Genomic DNA, 24824 nt, shown 5'->3' with positions numbered 1-24824 from the left:
ACATCTCATGCTGCCTTTCCACAAAGGCCTGGAGCCCCTGGAAAGCCACACAGATTCCTGATGACTTGACTTTTGTCTTTCAGACTGTGACAGCTACTGTCTCCAGTGCCAAGGTCCCCATGAGTGTACCCGCTGCAAAGGGCCATTTCTCCTCTTGGAAGCCCAGTGTGTCCAGGAATGTGGGAAGGGGTACTTTGCAGATCATGCAAAGCACAAATGCACAGGTAACTTGGAGACTGTGCTGATTATTCTGGAAAGAAGTGAGGGCAGCAAGTAAGTCACATGTGCTGACTCTCAGGTATCCAAGAATACTTAAATTAGAAAGCAGAATGAAAGCCCAGAGGGCTTAGCCTAAGTAATTGATGGCTTCCCATGCATATCTGCCATATGTTGGTTAATTAGGATATAGGAGTGTAAGCCAATATTCTCTTACACAAATCAATATTGTCCCCAAAGGTCTTTATGGAAACAAAGCCAATATTTTATGGAATGTAACGCTTCTATTGATCTACAGTGAGGGATCCATTAAGAGTGGATCAGCCCTGTTGATATAGACATAGAATTTTTAGTGTTTAGACTAAATTGCCCATGATTCTGACATTGGCATAATATCCTTAAAGAATGGGATTTTTGGGGACAATTTAGTGAAACACACTGGAGCTTTTATGAAACTCAAGTTGAACCCCAAGTCTTAATCTCCTTGTCCACTGGATTAGCTAAGAGAGTTTTATCAGTTTGTTCTCATCATATCTATCAAAACTTGGTTCGTATGCCCCACTGTAATACTTGACATTTAATAATGCTATTAACCTGGCATAGCATTTACATATCACTAAATTTACCCCATTTGCATTATCTAATTTAATATTCACAATGGCTTGATAAAATATCACAGACACTATGAATCCTGTCTTACAAGTGAAAGAAAAATAAGAGACTTAAAAGTGTTAATCACAGCAACTTAAGATCAGATGTTAAGCCCAGGTTTTCTGATTCTAATCCAGGGCCATTTAAACTATACCGTGTAGCCTCTCTATAACAAAATCTCAACTAAGAAAGCAGGAAAATTAGGCAGTAAAAATGCTTCATAGAAAATTGTTAACTTGACCTGAATAAGTAATCCTATGTCCTATTAATAGCTGCTCCCCTCCAGTATTTAAAATACTATTAAATACTACTACTAAAAACAATAATAGTAAGAGATACAATGGTGGTAGTAGAAAAATTGAGCCCTTCCTGTGTACCAGGCACTGTTTTCGTCATTGCACATTATAACACATGTAATCCTCCCAACAATTATTTGCATTAGGTGCTATTAATGTCCCCATTTTTAAGACAAGAAAATTATGACACCGATTGTTAAACAGAACTTGCCCAAGGTCAACAGCTGGGAAGGTTAGAAGAGGAAGGGTACCTAGAAAGAGTCTGTGCTCTTAATCACTACAAAGGTCTTTTCTTACAAGTCAATATGGTTAACTTTTTAAACAATTCATTTATGTGTAACATTTTTAGATCGCATTGTGGAACGCGAGGAGTGTTCCTCTCTGTAGATCAGCTCCCTATATATTCTGTAGGGAAACTGTCAGTATTCTCTTTTGTTACAGTTGGGGCTCATTTGTTGCATGTGCTCTGACTCTTCTGGTTGCAAGCCCTTTATTTCTTTGTCGCTGGTGTTGCCTTGATTGAGCCTCATTTAGTGTTTCCTTTTTTAATAGCCTGCCCTTGGGGGTGCTTGCAGTGCAGCCACAGGGACCGTTGTCACCTCTGTGACCATGGGTTCTTTCTGAAGAGTGGCCTCTGTGTTTACAACTGTGTTCCTGGCTTTTCTGTCCACACCTCTAATGAAACATGTTCTGGTAAGTGCTTCTCCTCAGATGGTCTGGTGAATTTACCAATAATTTCTCTATGTGAAGGCTGAGTTTGCAGACATAATTGACTTATGTGATATAAAATGCAGCATTCCCAATTTGGGAAAACCCATGGTGCTACTAAGGAGTAAGGGACTCTTTATAGAATATGGAAAATTGGGAAATCGCAACTTCTGTAATCATTGGAAAGGAAAAGAAGCAATCTGTGCCTTAAAAGTCACAGCTATCAGATAAGAAATTGGCATAAAACTTAGCTAAGTTCCTGAACTATAGCCATGTTATAGAAAATTACATATATACAGTCACACTTTGCTTAATGATGGGGATACATTCTGAGAAATGCATCATTAAGCAGTTTCATCATTGTTTGAACTCCATGGAGTGTACTTACACAAACCTAGATGGTATAGCCTACTACACACCAAGGCTATAAAAATATAGGCTACAAACCTGTACAGCATGTGAGTGTACTGAATACTGTAGGCAATCGTAACACAATAGTAAGTATTTGTGTTTCTAAACATATCTAAAATAGAAAAGGTACAGCATAATTTTATGGGACCACCATCATATAAGTGGTCTGTTGTTGACTGAAATGTTATATAGCACATGACTGTATTTACATATAATTTATTTATATTTATATAAATTTGTAGAGCTAATTATGTCAAAGTGCAGTGGTACACCCTTTTTCACACAGTAGAGATAAATTATAAATAAATAACAAATAGTATGAGGAGTCTGCTTCATGAGGTTCACATGTTTCTAGTGGATGGATTTCAGGCTACCCCGTTTGCCCTTAAAAATATGTAACATCGGCCGGGCATGGTGGCTCACGCCTGTAATCCCAGCACATTGGGAGGCCGAGGCAGGCAGATCATCTGAGGTCAGGAGTTCAAGACCAGCCTGGTCAACATGGCAAAACCCCGTCTCTACTAAAAATACAAAAATTAGCCAGGCACAGTAATGAACGCCTGTAATCCCAGCTACTCAGGAGGCTAAGGCAGGAGAATCGCTTGAACCCGGGAGGTGGAGGTTGTGGTGAGCCGAGATCATGCCACTGCACTCCAGCCTGGGTGACAGAGTGAGACTCCGTCTCAAAAATAATAATAATAATAGGTAACATGTTAAGAAATGAAGCCATTCTCTTCCAACACATTAGTGGACACGTTACCTTAAATAACAAAGAGAAGTGAATTTAAATTCAGTCTTAATTTTGAATCCCAAAACCTTTATGGTGAGTAAAGCTTGGGAGGGACATTACTCTGAGTGTTTGTTGGCTTTTGAGAGTCGTTCGTCAAAAACATGAGGCATTTTTTAACACTCATATTCAATCATATTTTCTGTCTCTATATTTCTGGCCTTTAAAGATATTAAGACTTCCCCATGGGAAAAAATATTTTTGGCTTATTTTTGGGGAATCTTTCTGAAAACCCTAAGTACTTGAGAGCCAGCTTACTTCTCTCTGGGATATAAGTCCACTTGTGAAAATGAGTGCCACTCTCATTAGAGCGATCTTACAGTCGAAGTAGTCCCACTGAAACTTGGCATTTCCAAACTGTCCTGTCTGACCTAGTTGTAAAAAGGAGCACTACCAATTAAAGTCCAGGCAAAAACAACTTGCAGGAGACGGGATAAATTCTACAGCATGTTAAGAAATCCCTTTTTGTCCATCAGATGTTTCATGTGGACAAAGATTATAAAATTGTAAGACAAGGTATGTGTATTTCACATGAATTCTAAGTATGAGCCCCTGATAATCCTACTGCAGTGTAAATTAACTGGTGCTATTCTAGGAAATGGTAGCAAACACCAGCCTCTTTACTTGCCCTTGGCAGGTCTGATGTGGCAGGTGCATCAGGATAGGACTGTGGTTCTCAAAGCCAGCAGCCCACTAGGATTACCTGCTGAGTTTGTAAAATTCCCGAGGTCCTACCCAAGAACATCCAAGACAGAAGCTCTGGCAGTGGAGCCCAACTGTCAGTATTGTTTTAAAAGATCCCTATATGATTCTTATTATTATTGAGATGTAATTTACATACCATAAAATTCATGCTTTAAAGTATACAATTCAGTGGTTTTTAGTGTATTCACAAAGTTGTGCAACTATCACCACTACCTATTTCCAAAACATTTTCATCACTCTAAAAGGAAATCCCATAATATTAGCAGTTTCTCTCCACTCCTGTCTCAACCCAGTCCCTGGAAACCACTAATCTACTTCTGTCTCTAGGTATTTGCCTATTCTAGACATCTCACATAAATGGAACTTACAATATATGGCTTTTTATGTATGGCTGCTTTTACTTAGCATAATATTTTCATCCATATGATATCATGAATCAGCACATCATTCCTTTTTCTTCCTGTAGATGAGTAATATTACATTTTGTGACATACCACATTTTATTTATCCATTAAACAATGAATGGACTTTTGAGTTGATTTCACTTTTTGACTATTATGAGTAATGCTGCTATGAACATTTGTGTACAAGTTTTGTGTGGACAAATGTTTTCAATTCTCTTGGGTTTATATACCCAGGAGTGGAATTGCTGTGTCCTTTGGTAACTGTATTTAATTTAGGAACTGTCCAACTGTTTTCCCAAGTGACTACACCATTTTACACTCCCATCAGTAATCTATGAGGTTTTGATTTCTCCACGCCCTAACAATTTTTATTGTCTTTCCTAGTGGAAGTGAAGTGATATCTTATTGTGTTTATGATTTTGCACCTGCTCATGTGCTTATTGGCCTTTTGTGTATCTTCTTTGAAGAAATGCCTATTCAAATTCTTCACCCATTTTAAAAATTCGGTTTTTCATTTTCTATTGTTGAGTTATAGGAGTTCTTTATATATTCTTGACACAAGTCCCTTTGTAGATATATGATTTGCATGTTTACTCCCATTCTGTGGGTTGTCTTTTCACTTTCTCATGGGTGTCCTTTGAATATAAAAGTTTTACATTTTGATGATGTCCATTTATTTTTTCTTTTGTCACATGTGCTTTTTGTGTCTTATCTAAGAAAGCATTGTCTACTTCAAAATCGTAAAAATGTACTCCTATATTTTCTTCTAAGAGTTTTATAGTTTAACGATTACATTGAAGTCCTATGTTCTTGCCGTGCATCCAGTGTGGTAACCACTGGGAGGCTTATTGTATACCATAGCCCAGAATCTCATCTGTGCAGCTCTGAATTTACAACATTACAAGCTTATTTAAAATTTTTAAGAAAAGGTTGGCACATGGAGGGCAGCTGAAAGGAAAGCTGGAGCTGCCTGTAAGAGGGGAACATGTCTGAGTCAGAGCCAGAGCTCAGCAGGAAGTGAGAGTGGTGTTTGGCAGATGCGGTGGTAAAGATAGGTACTGGTTTGGAATTAGGAATTGTTTTCTCACCTAAGCTTCTTTAAAAGAAGAAAGTAGCCATTAGCCTTTAGTTTGGCATGGAATTAGGAATGGCCTACTCCAGCCATCAGCATAGTTTCCAGGCTCCATGTCTTCTATATGGAACGTGTGTCGAAGAACAGGAGCAGTGACTTACACCTGAGGACCTCCCACTGGGAGGCAAAGAGACATCATGTGTATTCTTCAGGAATACTGAAGTTCCCTAGAGGGAACTGACGATTGTGGTCTTTTGTAACAATGTAATGCTATAAACTCCAGCACACTGTTTATGTAGTGAAATCAACTCTGTTTCTTATTTTGTGTTTATTCTCTGGAAATTGTAAGGAGGTGGTCTGAAAAAATAAACAAAATAAGGGGAAAGTGACCTAATTAGTGAAGGTACCATAAGCTTGACCTTTGGATTCATATGTTTTTCAGGCAAAATACACACCCCTAGTCTTCATGTGAATGGTTCCCTGATCCTCCCAATTGGTTCAATAAAGCCACTGGATTTTTCCCTCCTGAATGTCCAAGACCAGGAGGGTAGGGTCGAAGATCTCCTATTTCATGTTGTGAGCACTCCCACCAATGGTCAGCTAGTGCTCTCAAGAAATGGAAAAGAGGTTCAGCTGGACAAGGCTGGCCATTTTAGCTGGAAAGATGTGAACGAGAAGAAAGTGCGTTTTGTGCACAGCAAAGAAAAACTCAGGTGACTCTGTGTTCTGTTGTTTTCTTCCTGCCTCCTTTCCATCATTGCTTTTCCACTCCTCCACCCTGTCCCAGCCTCTCTTTCTCAATAGCTAACCCTTCTCATCTGGGGAAGATCAATACTCCACAAGCCCAAATACTCTCAGCTGCCTGTCATCATTTCCCTGTGATTGCTCAAAGAGCGTGCATCTGTTAGAGACATTTTCGTTTTCTCACATAATTGTGGGTAATTCTCTGATGCGACAGAAAAGTCCTGATACAATTACCCAGATTTTTGGCCCAGCAGAAACAAAACTGGTCATATAACTAGATGTTGCAGCTGCTTCTTCAACATTGGGGCAATGTACTGGGAGTGGGTGACAGAGAGAGAGGATGGAGCACATGCTTTTCAAGGTGTTGTATGGTCTCTGGGATTTTAGAGTTGGAAGGAAACTTAGAATCACAGTGAACTTTTTATTATCCACATTATGGGATTAATTGTGGTTAATTTTTAAGCCTGATCCAGTTTTCCCCTGATGCTTAGCACACTTCTGGCTGCCTTCCCCACCCCAGCTGACATATGCTTCAGGAATGCAGTTGAATGTTAACACCAACCCAAGCAAATATAGCTATATAATTAGCAGGGTAAATCTACTCCACAGAAGTCAGAGGGTGCCCCCCAAAGATTAGCCTCTTGGATTATCCTTCATCCTGCTCTGCTTCATTAGTGCAGATAATTCAGCATAGACTCTATGTATAAACAAGGAGTTGAAACGCTGAAACAGTGACAAGGACACAGTGAGTATTTTTACTGTCAACACTAACCTTGAGGGTTGGTTGGTTTTGAGGTTTGTGCTGGGAGATAGGTGAGGAGAAAAGTAGATGGCACTGTCTCTATTGTAATTCAGAGGTGATGATGCCAGTGACCTTGGAAGATCATATTATAGGAATAAGAACAACTAGCATTTATGGAATGCTAACTTTGAGCCAGGCATCATGTTAGGCACTTTACATGAACTATGTATCTCATGTTGCTAGTCTACAGATAAGGAAACTGAGGCCTTGAGAGTATAGGTTATCTTGCCCTAGACCTCTCAACATGTGTGTGCAGAGCTGAGACTCCAAGCCAAGACTGATTCCACAACCCATGCCTTTAGCCTCAATGATTTCTGCCTCCCTAATATACTAGGAACAATAGGCATGCTTCCATCCTCAAAGGACAAAAGGTCACTTCATAGAGAAGTATTGCTACAGAGATGGAGCTTAAAACTCTGGTGTTTGATGCCATAGACTCTTCAAATTCCTACTCTATATTCTGCATTCATTTTTACTATAAGTATTATTATTATTATTTGAGACAGAATCTCACTCTGTCACTCAGGCTGGAATACAGTGGCACGATCTTGGCTCACTGCAACCTCTGCCTCCTGGGTTCAAGTGATTCTTGTGCCTCAGCCTCCTGAGTAGCTGGGACTACAGGCACGTGCCACCATATCCAGCTAATTTTTGTATTTTTAGAAGAGACAGAGTTTCACTGTATTTGCCAGGCTGGTCTCGAACTCCTGACTGCAAGTGATCTGCCTGTCTTGGCCTCCCAAAGTGCTGCAATTACATGTGTGAGCTGCAACACCTGGCCTATTCTTAAGTATTTCTATAACACAGACACAGAAACACAGAGCTATACAACTCTGTATAGTAGTCACTTTTCTTGCAGTCACTTATGAAAAGCGTAAAGCTTCGTAGACAACCAAGATCAACCCTCTTGTCTATTTAACATCTTTAACCTCTCATCACCTGTTTTTTCTGTGGAATCATAGCTTTGTACCCCTAAATGGGACAAAGAATGGCAGTTTAGGAAATCCTCACAGTACTCTTTTTGGGGTACCCATTTTAATACTGGATTTTCTTTATCCAACAAAAGAAAGAATGAGAGGTATAATAAAAATTCAACAAAAGAAAGAATGAGAAGAATAATAGAATGAGGTTGGTAGAAACCCATGGAAAATAAAATTATTGAAGTCTCTGAATAATACAAAACAAAAGGGCAACCTGCCACATCAGTTTGTGTTTTGTTTTGTTTTTAACCATGAAGACACTGACCATGATTGTTTAGGATTGGATTCCTTTGGGATTAGAATGCTTCTGTGGAGTAAAAGACAACTTATAAGTGTAGTTGCCATCACTGGAACAAAATGGCATTGCTGATATACTGAACACTGTTATTGGAACCTCAGTGCCACCAAAAATCACTTACCCTTATTTGATAGGAAGTACCACCCTTTCTTTGTTCAGGGGTGGTACTCTCATCAGTTAATCAAATAAGGCATTATTTAATAAAATAAAATAATTTTTTAAAATGATAAATAACGTATTTTATTTATAATGCTGTATTTTATTAATTGATGGAAGTACCACCCCTGAACAAGGAAGAGGTGGTACTTTCAATCAAATAACAGTGATATACTGAACACTGTTATTGGAACCTCAGTGCCACCAAAAATCATTTTTAAAAAACTGTTTTTGTCTTCCCTTCTCTTCTGTCCTGGAAGACAATCCATCAGTTACATTCTCTTGAAGCCTGAGGTGGTGGTGGAGAGGGACAGGACTTAAATGGGACAGAAAATGAAGGGAAGATAGAAGAGAAGGGAAGACAAGAATCATTTTTTAAAAAGCAATCAGGTTTATTGAGGTATAATTTGCATTCAATAAAATCCTCCATTTTGAAGTGTATTGTTCTATAAATTTTAATAACTGTATACAGTTTCGCAATCTTGTGACCACAACCATAGTCAATATGTAAAATGGTTCCGTAACCCCAAAAGTCTCCTTTTTATAGTTGCTCCTTTACCCCTAGTCACTGGTGACCACTGATCCATTTTTACTGCTGAGTTTTGTGCTTTTTAAAATGTTAGGTGAATGGAATCAAACAATATGTAGCCTTTTGTTTCTGTCTTTTGCCATAATGCTTTTCAGATCCATCCACATTCTTTCATGTATAAATAGTGGTTCCAAGAATAACTTCTAAAGAACTTTTAAAACAATGGTCCCTCTAGTAGACTAGAATTCAAAAATCCCCATAATGCAGTAGTCCTATATCTTACCAGCCAGCAGCGAGTTCTGTGCTTGGTTTGGCATTGAAGGTGGGTAAGTCTTACCTTCCCTTCTAGCAGTCTCTGAAGCTGCTTGAACAACGGCTTATTTTATTACTAATTGGGACTTTTTGGTTGCAAGTAATGGAAGTAAACTTGAAGTAGATTAGCAAAAATGTAAGACTTGTTATAACATTGCAGGGGCGGCTCAGATCTCAAAGGCACCAAGGGCAGTTGTGCTCCAGGACAGTCTGGAAGCAAGGACTGGGAAGGGGAAGCAGGAATCAACTCTTCTCTCATCCCTGTGTCTCTTTGCTTATAGGCTTCATTCATTTCTCTATTACACGCAGGCTTGTTCTACATAGTAGACTCTGGTTGTCCTGTAGTCAGATGCTGAGACTGACTGCTGGCTCTCGGGCCAGTTGCAAATCGCCAGGGAAGAATCAGCCATCCTTCCCTAGTCTGTCCACAATGACTATGAGTAGGCTGGTGGGGAGTGAGGGGAGATGAACAGCCGTGTAATACAGACATTGCAAACGTTGTTACTAGGGGCCCACTCACATGAATTGGGCAGGAGTTAGGAAGAGCATTTGTTGGGAAGAGGGAATCGTGGAGAACTGGTAAGAGACTATAAAAGATTCCTTTCAATTCTTCAATTTAACCATTAGCCTACAATATATTACTAATCTGCCTTGGCCTGACAACCAATTTTTCAGCCTTTTCTTTATTCAGTTTAGAAAGATAGGAAACAAAACAAAATTTTACATAATTATTATTATTGTTATAAGGAGATTTAAGAACACACAGTATTTTTACCTGAATCTTACTATGTTCATCTTTATCTGGTAGTTTTTTCTTTATAGTATGAGTGTGACATTACTGCAGCAGTTTGATCCAAATTCCTACCTACACATAACCTGAAAATGTTTTTAAGCCTTTTCTGTGTAAAGTCTAATGTAATGATTGTATTTTCTTATTCCTTTCTTTGGGACTTCTTTAGGAAAGGTTACTTTTTCCTGAAAATTAGTGACCAGCAGTTCTTCTCTGAGCCACAGCTGATCAACATACAAGCATTTTCAACACAGGTAATAAAAATGGCCATGTAATTAATAATTTTACATGACTACTAGTTCTCAAGCACGAAATCTAGGTTTCCTGCAGATTTAATGAAAATGATTGCATTAAATTAATCTAGTCTTGGTTTCCTCTTGAAATGCCACTGGAGTAATTTTTAGGACTTCTGGGTAATAACAACAGCAGCAACCAAAATTACTAATACTTCTCTAGTACTTAGTGTTATAGTCTTAGTGTTTCACGTAAGTAACTCAGTTAATCCTATGCCAATATTATGAGGTATTATTGTCTCCAATTTACAGACAAGGAAACAAAGTCACAAGAAGGCGACATAACATGTCTATGGTAATATAGCTAATAAATAGGGAGTCAATGTTTGTGCCCAGTAAATCTGGCTACAGAGGCAGTGTTCTTAACCGTTATATTATGACGCATAACTTTACTATACTAAATCTGCTACCAGCCCTTCCAAATAGTTGGCAGGGTGCAGTGGCTCATGCCTATAATCTCAGCACTTTGGGGGGCTGAGGCAGGTGGATTTTTGGGCCCAGGAGTTTGAGGCCAGCCTGGGCAACATGGCGAAACCCCGTCTATACCGAAACAAACAAAAAAATACAAAAAATTATCTGGGCCCAGTGATGCATTCCTATAGTCCCAGCTACTTGGGGAGCTGAGGTGGGAGGATCACCTGAGCTCAGGGAGGTTGAGGCTGCAATGAATGACGATCATGCCACCGTGCCCCAGCCTGAGCAACACAGTGAGACCCTGTCTCAAAAAAAAAAAAAAAAAAAAAAAAAAAAGACTGTCTTTATCTTTAGGTAAAGGAGTTTGTTTTATCTTTCTCTAGTATGTGGAATCTGCAGCAGTTAGAGAATATTATTAAGGATCTACTTAAATGAGGTTCTAGTGTGCCAGTGTGGCCATCAACAAAACACAGACATAAGGAAGTCATGGTAGGTGCTATAAAGCTCAGTGTGTTGGCCCTTCAAACTCACCTCTCATCATTCATCTCCGTCAAGTTGTACTTACGGATCCAGAATACATATAGTTGTAGCTGCTCTAGAAACTGGGCTTGAGGGATTGAAGAGCCAAAATGTGTGAAATAGGTATATTCATATGTTATGAAAAGCAAGAGAGTGGAATATTCTCCTGGGGAACCAAGACTAGCTAAATATCCAGATCTCAGTATCATGTTATTCATGATTCAAGGAAGGACACTAGATGATTGTTTTTCATCTGATGTTTTTATATCTTTGGTCCAAAAATGAAAGGATCATGTATAACAACATAGACTTGAACCAGTGGTGGCTGCAAAATGGTATTAATAGCCCAGTTCACCTCTTCTTGATGGTATTATCACATCAGGGATAAATTGGAGTTTAATGATTTGAAAATGATCCTAAGTTAATTTGATTTCATGGGTGAGCAAAATATATAAATTTTGTTTTAATTAAAACTAAAACAGGCTGGGCTCAGGGCTTATGCCTGTAATCCCAGCAATTTGGGAGGCCGAAATGCATGGTCACCCGAGGTCAGGAGTTCGAGACCAGCCTGGCAAACATGGTGAAACCACGTCTCTACTGAAAATACAAAAATTAGCCGGGCATGGTGGTGGACACCTGTAATCCCAGCTACTCGGGAGGCTGAGGCAGGAGACTCGCTTGAACCCGGGAGGCAGAGTTTGCAGTGAGCTGAGATCATGCCACTGCACTCCAGCCTGGGCAACAGAGTGAGACTCTGTCTAAAAAAAAAAAAAAAAAGCTGAAACAGGTGATCTCTGTAAATTTAGGACAGAGGGCTACATCCAGTCTTACAACTTACTGGTTTAGATGTTTCTCAGTCCTTATACTCAGAAACTTTGTTTCGTTCTTTTTGTTTGGGCTAATAAAGTTACTCCAGTGAAAGATCAAAGGTAGATATTGGCAAGTCTTCCTAATCTGACATGGTGAGTTCCCATGGTTCCCCAAGTGTTGCTTGTGTGTTTTTCCACAATCAAGTGAGTAAATAAGGAGAACATTTAATTTTATTTATTATATGAGAAACTTTTATCATTTTAAGTCTTTAAAATGGAATTTTAGAAAATCATTTTAACTTATTTTCATTCCTTTAAATTTCTGTGACATTGCAATATGGTCTTGAGCCTCTCTGAAATTTTCTCATGCAAGTTAATTTGGTCTTTTCCATTTGTGGATTTTGACATCATCTTTGACTTTTCCTCTTTCAGAGTAGGAGGGGTCACTCTTTCCCATGTATAGAATCACAGCTGTAGAATTCTCACTTGAGAATTCTAAAGACTAACTATCATCTAATTTCCCACTATGTAACTATTATAATGATGTATTAGACATTCCTTTAATAGAGATTGGAATTTCCAGGAGGCCAGGAGGGTGCTTGGGTAGTTTTAAAAGAAAGCCATTTGGATTAAAGAAAGCAGTGTGTTGAGAAAAGTCCTAGATGGTTCCACTTCAAATGATATTTTTTAAAAAACTGAAATAATATTTTCTTTGGCTTCTGGCCTCAGTTTTTTTGGGTGAGTTTTTTTTCTGTTGTGGTTCATTAGCTTTTATCTTTATGAAAGAACGTTTTATTTGCTTACTCAACTTGGTGGGAGGTAACCTGACAATCCTAAGAAAAAGATATTAAATTTTACTATAATATATTAGCCTTGTCACATGAATTAGCCAGGTGGTTGCCTTACTCACCTAGACCATAATCTTGGCACACTTTATAACCTGAGTTGGGGTGGGGCTCTGTCAAGATTTGGATGAGAAAACCGAAGAAAATTACTGGGAGGGACTAGAAACAGCATGAGCTCAGGATGCAAAAGTAGATTCCTCAGAGTCAGTATACCACAACATGGCCTGGAGTGAAGTGTGTCCTCCCAAAGGCAAGTCCAAAAATTTCATACCTCTTATTAGTCTCTCTTGGGATATAATGTAAGTCAGGATAGCAGAGAAATTAGAGATTTAGAAGCTAGCAGCTCTCACCAGTTGTCTTTCAAGTCTTGAAGTAGCTTGATAAACCTCTAGAACCCAGAGGTGTGAAGTAACCTTAGTTGTTGTGTTCCTGTGACTGACCACACCTCTGACGAATGTGTTCACCGTAGAACAGTTTGGTGCTTTGCTAGAACACTTAGAGTTTCTCAAAAAGCATAGGAATAACAATCAGGTATCTAGTCCACTGGATTGTCCTTTCTTTACCTATTAACTGACTCTTCTTCCCTTCAACTCCACAGGCCCCCTATGTGCTGAGAAATGAGGTTCTCCACATTAGCAGAGGAGAGAGGGCAACCATCACCACCCAGCTGCTTGACATCCGAGATGATGACAACCCACAGGATGTGGTCATTGAAATAATCGATCCTCCACTTCATGGCCAATTGCTTCAAACACTTCAGTCCCTGGCAGCCCCTGTCTATCAATTCCAGCTGGATGAACTCTCTAGAGGCCTTCTCCACTATGCTCATGATGGTTCAGACAGCACATCCGATGTTGCAGTCTTGCAGGCCAATGATGGACACTCCTTCCATAATATACTGTTCCAAGTGAAGACCGTGCCTCAGGTAGGTGTCATTCCTAGAGTTACAGTTTCTTTGCACCTAGATGTGAACTTCTACGGTTGATATTATTTTATGATACTCACAAAGTTAAGATATGGGTAGTCATTCACTTATTCAAATATAACCTATTATATAGAGGGCACTATATATGTAGTTAGGAGCACCCTTGATCTGAAAGACCTGTCCCCATGTTCTCTACAAATTGGGACACTTTTGAACCTTTTTTGTTGAGGTACTGCCGTAAGAATGTGTTATTATCTGCTAATCCTTTTGTCTCCTGCCTGAGCATAACCATAAGAATCAAGATATTCCTGTTTTTATCTGCCCCTCAAAAACAGCTCATGAGGCCAGATGCGGTGGCTCACGCCTCTAATCCCAGCACTTTGGGAGGCTGAGGTGGGTGGATCATGAGGTCAGGAGATCAAGACCATCCTGGCTAACACGGTGAAAACCCGTCTCTACTGAAAATACAAAAAATTCGCTGGGCGTGGTGGCGGGTGCCTGTAGTCCTAGCTACTCGGGAGGCTGAGGCAGGAGAATGGCGTGAACCCAGGAGGCAGAGCTTGCAGTGAGCCGAGATCGCGCCACTGCACTCCAGCCTGGGTGACAGAGAGAGACTCCGTCTCAAAAAAAAACAAAAAAAACCAAAAAAAAAACAGCTCATCAAATGTGAAGTTCATAGTCAGATAATCTCAATGACTCAAAAACGTTGAGTTCAGCCATTCTGTTAGCTCAACTAAAGTAGGATGAGCAAACTCTTTTGGTAATCCTAGGGATCTTTGCCCTAGGGAGTAGGAGCCAATAAAGAGCATTGGGCCAGGTGCAGTGGCTCATGCCTGTAATCTCAGCACTTTGGGAGGTTGAGGTAAGGGGATCACTTGAGCTCAGGAGTTTGAGACCAGCGTGAGCAACGTGGAGAAATCTTGTCTGTACTAAAGTTTTTTTGTTTTGTTTCTTTTTAAAATTAGCTGGGTGCAATGGCATGCACCTATAGTCTCCACTACTCAGAAGGCTGAGGTGGGAGGATCACTTTAACCCAGAAGTTCCAGGTTGCAGTGAGCCATGATCACACTACTGTACTCCAGCGTGGATGACAGAGCAAGGCCCTATCTCTAAATAAATAAATAAATAGCATTTTTGCTCAGCCTGAGTCATTGACATGCCACCTTTTTATGTTTTCGCCATATCCACAAGCACCTGTACTATTATTTACTTAATATTTTTCTTTGTATCAACTTACTTTTTATGTAGCCTCATCTTAATAAATAATACTTATGAAATCATGGGCTTAATGTAGAATTATACTTTTTTTCTAAAATATGAAAAATAATACATAACCATTCTACAACGTTTTGTCCATATGCTACTGAAAATGTTCTTGGATACTGCAAATGAGTTGGCTCTCACACTTTAGGAAATACTAGGCTGAGCCATTGCTAGACCAAAGGGACACGAAAAACATTTTCAAAACTAGATGATGTTTCACTGGATGCCCTTTTCTCAGTTGCATCAAGAATGGCTCTTTCTCATGGTAGTAGATTGGGAAACATAAATCTTAAACAACCTTTTGTTTCAAATATCACTGCCTACTGAGGTGTCATTAGTGACTAGCTAGAGAGACTGGTTTGTTGAGGACAGTTTAAAACCACTTGTCACTTTCTCATCAGTGATCACTCAAAATTTGCGATTGATCCAATTGATCCTCATGAAGGTGAACAGCTGAATCTAATATGATCTGCTAGGTAATTTCTCAGTTTCCTGTCTCGTTATTTTCAGCTGCTGAACGCAGTGAAGGTGGCATAAGAGAGATGGGAGCGAGTGAAAGCTGATGATGAGATGGAGTTGGCAGATAGCCACCTTGCAGCTCATCCTAATTATCACTCTTGTGATGGCCCTGGGAGATGAGGTTTAGTTCTGGACAGATGAAGTCTAGACAGAGAGAAGTTTTTGTTTCTTCCTTCTTGGTTTCTTTCCAAAGGTTGTTAGAGGATTTCAGTGCCACCCTAGCAGCTGCCTTTCCTATTGTGGCTTCCATCTCCATGTTTGGAGCTCAGTTCAGTGTGTTGCACAACCATTTTGTGTGGAATGGCCCAAGATGGAAGGGCATTTCTAGGGTTTTAGCTGCTTTGACTACCAGAACAAAACCAAGAAAAATGGAAATTTAATTCATAAATAAAGCACAAGGCACAGAGTTTTGGAATCCTTGTGACTTGTGAGTCATGTAGGTATTTTCTATGTCTGTCTGTGATACCTGAAAAGTGAATTTAAGTTGTGCTCTGGGCCCCTTTTCATCCCTCTCTCCTGTATTGCTGTGATTACCTGCCCATGGATTAGAATAATGAAACCCATGACCAGAGCCTCAGCATTCATCAGGATGTACTAATAATACATCTGACTGCAATACTGGCAATATTATACAAATGTGTACTATTTTTCCTTTTAGGAATTCAAAATATTTTTTCCTTATATCTCTTTTACTGATCTTTACAATGTCTTGGGGAAGAAGGTTAGAGTAGAGGCTATGGGACCTTAATTTTTCTAATGGAAATTCTATTATGGGTGGAAGTTTTTTGTTTTGTTTTTGATATTAGGCACTAAAGCTTGATGGGAATTATTCCATTTGATCTTCACGATCACTCTGTGATGTTTGTACAGTTATTATCCATAATTTTCCAAAAGAGGAAACTGAAGCACAAAGAGGTTGAAAAACATTCATTTTCATAAAGGTACTTAGTGCTGGAGCTATGATTTCATCTCAAGTGTGTCTGCCTCCTACATTTAACCATGAGACTCTTCATTCCAGCTAGTGTTTTTCAATGTGTTGGTCATATATATTCTTATCCCCTTGATGGATAGAATAAAGACAGTAATTTAGTCATTTTCTCAATGTTCTATCCAAGCTGGGCCCCAAGCCTTCTGTAATCTTTCCTCTGAACTCACTGTATCTTGTTACAAGTGAGAGTATTTATAATCATTAAGTCTTCCAGGCCCAAGAAGAAAAAAATGCCTCAACTCTTATGGCTTCTTGTAGATGCATTGTCAGACATGACTGATTCATTCTGACAGCCATTAGTGAAGATGGGCATGTAAGTTCTTACCCTGTGGCTACCTAGTTATTAAACCTGGAGTGAGCTGATAGTTTAAATGGAATGGCCAAGTGGCTTGTGTTTAATTCCTAGTGAATGAATGTACGAATTACTCCTGATATTCAACAGAAAACACAACCTGTCAAGGTAACTAGGGAGGGATAGAAAAAGGAAGCTCTGTGTGAACAGGGACTATTCCAGTCTTACTCCCCTGAGCAGAGCACATCGCAGGAGTTCAGTACCTTTTTTGGGTTTTTTTTGGATGGATGGGTAATGGATGGATGCAATGGCTTGAGTGAGGCTGGTGCCTGTGTTCCTGCCTTCCAATTCATCTCTTGCATCAGATGAGAAGCCCTTGGGGCACCTCGGTGATTCCACCTGGGAATGGGTAGAGGAGCTGTCAGTTCAACCCTTGTTTTCCAAGTTCTACGTCACTTCCCCCAAACTTAAGTTTTTATCTTTGGCCTGATAGTGAATAAACTTGACTGCCACCTCCAGCCTTATACTGAGTTGCTGAGGAGAAAATATATCCAGGACTGATGTTGAAACATGTTCTGTTGGGGGAAGGAGGCAAAAGAATTAAAACAGATTAAAAGGTAATAAAGAATGCGTTGCTGAACAGGCTTTCATTAATTGGGGGGATTACTAAACCCAAGCCTGCTGCAGATATGATTCTAAAGCAATTTGACATTTAATAAGGGCTAAAATGTGGACAGGGGAAAATCATACTTACGGTGGGCTTCTGTCTACTACTGGGGTTTCAAGGAATTGTCTTCTTTTTCATTAATTAAGATGCCTCTGGAAATCATGCCTTTTTTTTCCACTCTGGCAATACATCTGATGATCTTTCTGAACTTCTTTGTTACTCTTTGAGCAGTATTTTCTGCAACAGGGTAATCCTTTAATGTCAAAAGTCCCCAAGTGTCATGCTAGGAGCTGGATGGAAAATTCTATTGCTGAGAGTCCTCTCTGGCTGTTTATGTGTAGTAAGGCCTGTGTACAGATAAATAGCCCTGTGGTGTTTTCCCTCAATTTCATTAATGCCTACCTCTTATTGGTTGTCTTTCAGGGACACAGTTGGTTTGATAATAGTGACATTTATGAGAATTACAAATATCAATGGCATAAAAATGTCTATTTCTTATGAGTAAGAGCCTATATCATAAATAACTAAATCCTTGCCATATATGAGGGTTTCACCTTTTGGGGGGGTTTGATTAGCTTGTTCAATTCAGTATCTCATAAGGTGCATAATCAGAAAATGTTTCCTTAAATATACATATACTGGTTGAAATCTACATGGAGCAAAGGTTCTATATTCTTGACCTGAAAGCAAGCTTCTGGGGCTCATACACACATTGACAAACACAGAAACAGTCCAATTATCTTTCCTGCTTTCTCTATGCTGGTAAATTTCACCACCCCACATGATCTTTTCCACAGTGTCCTATGAGATTAAATTTTAATAGCTATGATATAAATGAGATCTTGCAAATTAAGGTATATTTTTACAGAACAAGTAAAATTATAAGGTCACTGTTACATTCAACATTAGTCATTTTCTATTTAGTGAGGTTTAAAACTTTTATCTTGAATATTTTGGCCTGGGGTTAGAGTACATTATCATTTCAGCTAACGTTTCTTCATTTATGACTCAACCTTTAATTTTGGGAGGAAGTTTTCATTGTGTTTGTGAGATTTTTTTTCTCCAAAAGATGGAGGCTTATGGCATTATTTCTGGTTTGTAACATTAATATTTTTATTTGTAATATGATACGGAATGGCTAAGCTTTATTACCATTTCTGCATGCCTATTGTTCTATGAAATGAATTAGAAGAACTATTTAATTTAAAGCGCTGTTTTAATCATGCCCCCAGTTTTACTTTTTGGGATTTTATTGCCTGCTAATGTGGTCCTCTGGAGGATCTATAAAACATTACTGGGCAGATTATTCAGTTGGTAATATAACTAATTTCTTGAACTGGCAGGGATATATACATCATGTACAGAAAAAAAATATGAGGAGATAAAAAATTCAAAATGTCAGAACCATTGGGGAAATTAGGTTAAAATTTGGCTTTTTGGAACCTTAAATGTAGAAAAGATGATATATACCCTTCTATCCATCTCTTCTTGAATCTTCCCTGGATCCTCTCCAAAAGAAAACAATAAGAAACACACATGTTCATCATGATGAGTGGGAAGATTCATGCTTCTTCCTTTTTTTTTTTTTTTAAAAAAAAACCCTACTTTATTGAGGAATGATTGACATGTAAAAAGCCGTACATATTTAATGTATACAACTTGAGTTTGAGGATAAGTATATAGGCATGGAAGCATCACTACTATCCAGGTCTTTGACATATTCCTAACCTCATAAAGTTTTCTCCTGCTTTGTTTACTAATTTTATGTATTTATTTACTTATTTTTTGTGGTAACATAAGCTCTACTATCTTAGCACATTTTAAATATACTATATTGTATTGATAGTCATAGGCACTATGCTATATAGTAGGTCTTCAGGACTTACTTATCCTTTGTGTATCTACTGCAGGTTTTTCTTCATGATTACCATAAGGGTTACATAAAATATCTTATAATAGTCTATTTTAACTGAAAGTTTGTACGTTTTGACCATCCATCTCCCTGTTTCCCCTTTCTCCCAGCCCCTTGCAACTGCCATTCTACTATCTGCTTTTATGAGTTTGGCTATTTCAGATTCCACATATAAGCAAGATCATGTAGTTACTGTCTTTCTGTGTCTGGCTTATTTTGCCTGGCATAATGTCTTCCAGTTTCTTCCATATTGTTGCAAATAGCAGGATTTCCTTCACTTTTAAGGCTGAATAATATTCCACTATATGTTCATTTATCCATTGATTGACACTTAGGTCGATTCTGTATCTTGTCTATTGTGAATAATACTACAATGAACGTGGAAGTGCAGATATCTCTTCAACATACTGATTTCATTTACTTTGGATGTATATCCAGAAGTGTGATTGCCGATCATATGGTAGTTTGTTTTTAAGTTTTTGAGGAGCCTTCATAGTAGCTGTAACAATTTACTTTCCTCCCAACAATGTACCAGGATTCCCTTTTCTCCAAATCCTCTCTAACATTTACCATTTTTTAGCCATCCTGACAAGTGTGAGGTAGTTTTGCTTTGCCTTTTTCTCATGATTATGTATGCTTTTCATATACCTGTTAGGCATTTATATGCCTTCTTTGGAGAAATATCTATTTAGGTTTTTTCCCCATTTTTAAATTATTTGAATTTTTTTGCTTTTGAGTTGTAGGAGTTTCTTATATATTGTGAATATTAACCTCTTATGAGATATTGGTTTTGCAGTTATTTTCTCCCATTCCATAGGTTGCCTTTTCATTTTGTTGATTATTTCCCTTGCTGTGCAGATGCTTTTTAATTTTACATAATCCTGCTTGTTTATTTTTGCTTTTATTTCCCGTGATTTCAGTGCCATATCCAAAAAATAGTTGCCAAGACCTATATCAAGGAGATTTTCCCCTATGTTTTCTTCTAGGTCTTTCACAGTTTCAGGTCTTCTGTTTAAGTCTTTAACCCATTTTGAGTTGATTTTTGTGTATGATGTAATTTCATTCCTTTTCATGGGATATCTAATTATCCCAACACTATTTATTGAAGAGACTATTCTTTTCTCCTTTCCTTATTTTATATTCTTTGCACTCTTGTTGAAGAATAGTTGGTCATAAATGTGTTTATTTATTTCTGGGCTCCTTATTCTGTTCCACTGGTCTATGTGTTTGTTCTTATTCCAGTACTGTAATGTTTTAATTACTATAACTTTGTAATGTAATTTGGAATTAGAAAGTGTGAGGCCACCAGCTTTGTTCTTGCTCAAGATTGCTTTGGCTATTTGGGGATTTTTGTGGTTCCATATGAATTTTAGGATTTGTTTTTCTGTTTCTGTGTAAAATGCCATTGGAATTTTGACAGAGATGGCATGACATCTGTGGATTGCTTTGGGTAGTATGGACATTTTAATAATATTAATTCTTCCAATTTATAAACATGGGATATCTTTGCATTTATTTGTGTCTTATTCAATTTCTTTCACCAATATTTTATAGCTTTCATTGGCATATCTTTCACCTTCTTGGTTAAATTTATTTCTAATTATTTTATTCTTTTGATGCTATTATAAATAAGATTGCTTTCTTTAATTTGTTTTTCAAAGAGTTTATTGCTAGTATATGGAAACACATATTGCATGTCGGTTTTATTTTACTGAATTTGTTTATTAGTCCTAACAGTCTTTTGGTGGAATCTTTAGGGTTTTCTACATATAAGATCATGGTGTCTGTAAATACAGACAATTTAACGTCTTCCTTTCCAATTTGGATACATTTTGTTTCTTTCTCTTGCCTAATTGCTCTGGCTGGGATGGCCAAAGAAGATACTTGATATGATTTCAGTGTTCTTAAATTGTTAAGACATCTTTTGTGGCTTAACATTTGTTCTAACCTGGAGAATGTTCCATATGTGCTGGAGAAGAATATGAATTCTGCTGCTGTTATATGTAATATTCTATATACGTCTGTTAGGTCCATTTGTTCCATAGTGTTATTCAAGTCCTCGATTTCTTTATTGATTTTCTATCTGGATGATCTCTCTATTGTTAAAAGTGGGGTATTGAAGTCCGCTACCATTATTGCATTGCTTTTTATTTCTCCCTTCAGTTCTGTTAACATTTGCTTGATGTATCTAGGTGTGCTAATGTTATGTGCATATATATTTACAATTATTATATCTGCTAGATGGATTAACCTCTCATTATATAATATCTTCTTTGTCTCTTGTGATGTTTTTGACTTCAAAGCTATTTTGCCTGATATAAATATAGGCATCTCTGTTCTCTTTTGGTTTTTATTTGCGTGGTATATATTTTTCCATCCTTTCACTTTCAGCCTATATGTCTCCCTAAAGCTAAAGTGAATCACTTTACAGGCAGTTTATAGTTGGATCATACTTTCTGTCCATTCAGCCACTCTGTGTTTTTTGATTGGAGAATTTAATACATTTACATTTAATTGTTGATAGGTAAGAACTTACCTATTGCCATTTCGTTGTTTTCTGACTGTTTTGTAGTTCCTCTCTTCCTTTCTGTCTCTCTTGCTGTTTGCCTTTGTGATTTGATGATTTTTTTTTGTAGTGGTATGTTTTTATTTATTTCTCTTTATTTTTTGTGTATCTACTGCAGGTTTGTTCGTCAAGATTGCCATGAGGGTTACATAAAATATCTTATAATGGTCTATTTTAAGATGACTAACTTATCTCCAATTGCATACAAAACTGTTTACTTCTCCCTGACCCTCACCATTTTATGTTACTGGCATCACAATTTATATCTTTTTATATCATGTATTCATTTAAAGAATTTGTAGTTATAGTAACTTTTAATACATTTTCTTCTAACTTTTACACTAGAGTTAAAACTGACTTACATATCACCATTACAGTGTTATTCTCACTTTGATTATATTCTTAGCTTTTCCAGTGAGTTTTATACTTCAATGTGTTTTCATGTTGCTAATTAATGTCCTTTCATTTCAACTTGAAGAATTTCCTTTAGCATTTCTTGTAAGACAGGACTTTAGTGGTAACAAACTCCCTCAGCCTTTGTCTGGGAAAGGCTTTCTCTCTCCTTCATTTCTGAATGACAGCTTTGCCTGGTAAATTATTCTTGATTGGCAGTTTTTTTCTCTAAGTGTTTTGAATATATCATCTCATTCTGTCAGAAAACGACAAGGTTTCTGCTGAGCAATCCACTGATAGCTTTTTGCCCTTTGCTCTTTCTGTGCTTCATTTGGAATTTCCGTAATAGGTTATACTGGTTTATTTGATGGTGTCCCATGAGTTCGGTAAACTTTGTTCATTCTTTTTTATTTTTGTTGTTATTACTCCTCTGACTGGATAGTTTCAAATGATCTGTCTTTTGAGTTCATGGATTCATTCTTTTTGATGGAGTTTGCTGTTGAAGTGTTCTATTGAATTTTTCAGTTCAATCATTGTATTCTTCAGCTCTGGAATTTGAGTTGTTCTTTTTATGATTTCTGTCTTTTGTCAAACCTTTAATTTTGTTTATGTGTGGTTTTCTTGAGTTTGTTTAGTCATCTACTTTTCTTTAAGATTGTTGTGCTTCTTTAAGATGTCCACTGTGCTTCTTTAAGATGATTATTTTGAATTATTTGTCAGGCAGTTCACAAATCTTCATTTCTTTGGGGTCAGCCACTGGAGCTTTATTTTGTTCCTTGGGTGGTATCGTGTTTTCTTAGTTTCCTTTTCATGTTTCTTGAAGGCTTGCATCGCTGTGTTTGCATTTGAAAAAGTGGTTACCTACTCCAGCCTTTGCTGCCTGCCTTCAGGAGAGAGACCTTTACTAGTCAACCAAACTAAAGATCTGAAGGCTTTCTGAAACTTTTTCTCTGGATGTGCCTGTTTCACTCCTCTTGTTCCCCCTTCAGGGGCAGTCTTATGATGGTGTGCCTTCTCTTGATCCTGCACCATCAAGCAGGGTGCTGAGAGCCTTTATTTTCCTCATGTCAGTTCCCTGAAGTAATCAAGGTTGCGTGCCTTCTACCCAATTCAGCAGAGTCAGGGGACTGTTGATGTGTGTATTTGCTGTCTGCATGGGCTCATGTGCGCCATCTGAAGAGCCTGAATGTACTCTCTTCAGGGGAGTGTGGGGTGCTGGCTATGGGAGGGGGTGCATGGAGTCATGGGGTACTTGTTAGCTAGTGTGTGTATCTGCGGGTGAGGTATCTTACAGAATTTGTGAACAAGGCTCTTGGTGGAGCCCATTAGCCAGTTAGTATGATCTGCAGCTGTTTTTTGAGATCCACACAATGGTTACTGTAAGCCTCTGCTTCTCTTCCCTGTTCCTTACTGTCCCTAGACAGCTGTGAAGACATAATAATCCCTTCAGTGTTCTGGATGGGGTGAGACAGAAATGGATCTCTTAGGCAGCATCCCACAAGGCTGGGGAAGCTGGGCACTCACTTCAATCTTACTTTCCTCTGTAGGAGAAATTATGGGCTGAAGTGGTCTCTCTTGGCCTTGAGTTGTGTGTACTTGGAGGAGAGTATTAGGGTAAAATGAAACTGTGTTTCTTACCCTCTTCAATGCATCTATTGTTGATTTTTTTTCTTTTACTCCACTGGGGTACTGGAAACTTTCAGCTAGACCCCAGGCTCCTATGAAGGTATTGTCATCTGCAGATGGTTGTGAAAATTAGTGTTCTGTACAGGTTTTAGAGCTGGAATCTCTTATTCTGCCATCTTGCTTATTTCCAAGAATTATACTTCTTTTTCTTAGTGTTATCTGTTTCTCCTTATATACTGCAAAAAAATCATTCAGAAATGGAGGCATATGTATTACCCTGTTATACACATAAATATTCTAAAAGGCTCAGCTGTGAACCTTCAGGAGACCCACTCTAGAACCATTGTGACCTCTACCTTGGACCATGCTTTTCATGCCTTAGTATGTCTGCACAACTTCTGGGATCTTTCCAAAGTACAGATTCTGATTCAGAAAGTCTGTGGTGGGACCTGAGATTCTGAACATCTTAATGAGCTTCCAGGTGCTGCTAGTCTCTGCACATTGAGTCACAAGGTGTATTATCTAAAGAGTTACACTCACACAGGAATTATAGAGAATTGTGTTGATAAGTACAGCCAAGATAGAGATATAGTGGGCAAGCCATCTGGGAACATGCATTCATGTCACACTGCCTACTTGCTTAGAATCTGAAAAAACCACATTGCCTACTCAGTCTAATAAAGTGGTTGTTGGCATATGACTGGTCTCCATAACCAAAATCAAAGTTCAGTAGGCTGCTGCTATTAGAAAGATTTCTAACAATTAAGAAACCTGGGCCGGGCATGGTGGCTCACGCCTGTAATCGCAACACTTTGGGAGGCCGAGGCAGGCAGATCACAAGGTCAGGAGTTCAAGACCAGCCTGGCCAACATGGTGAAACCCCGTCTTTACTAAAAATACAAAAATTAGCCAGGCATGGTGGTAGGCCCCTA

General features: G+C 38.4%; 1 protein-coding gene across 4 annotated transcripts in view; it reads left to right on the top strand.

The window, feature by feature from the left end:
• FRAS1 (Fraser extracellular matrix complex subunit 1) overlaps positions 1–24824 on the top strand; it is a 480560-nt gene that overhangs the window by 310504 nt on the left and 145232 nt on the right. For all 4 annotated transcript variants that reach the window (XM_517202.8, XM_063808847.1, XM_024356095.3 and 1 more), the window contains 5 exons: positions 84–224; positions 1716–1856; positions 5693–5963; positions 10031–10115; positions 13340–13666. In XM_517202.8, the coding sequence (XP_517202.4) occupies positions 84–224; positions 1716–1856; positions 5693–5963; positions 10031–10115; positions 13340–13666 (965 nt within the window). The remainder of the gene's footprint in view (positions 1–83; positions 225–1715; positions 1857–5692; positions 5964–10030; positions 10116–13339; positions 13667–24824) is intronic.

This window comes from Pan troglodytes, chromosome 3 (genome assembly GCF_028858775.2).
Source record: "Pan troglodytes isolate AG18354 chromosome 3, NHGRI_mPanTro3-v2.0_pri, whole genome shotgun sequence".
Taxonomy (NCBI): Eukaryota; Metazoa; Chordata; class Mammalia; order Primates; family Hominidae; genus Pan; species Pan troglodytes.
The sequence above is the reverse complement of the archived record's forward strand: the minus strand, read 5'-3'. Positions and strand labels throughout refer to the sequence as shown.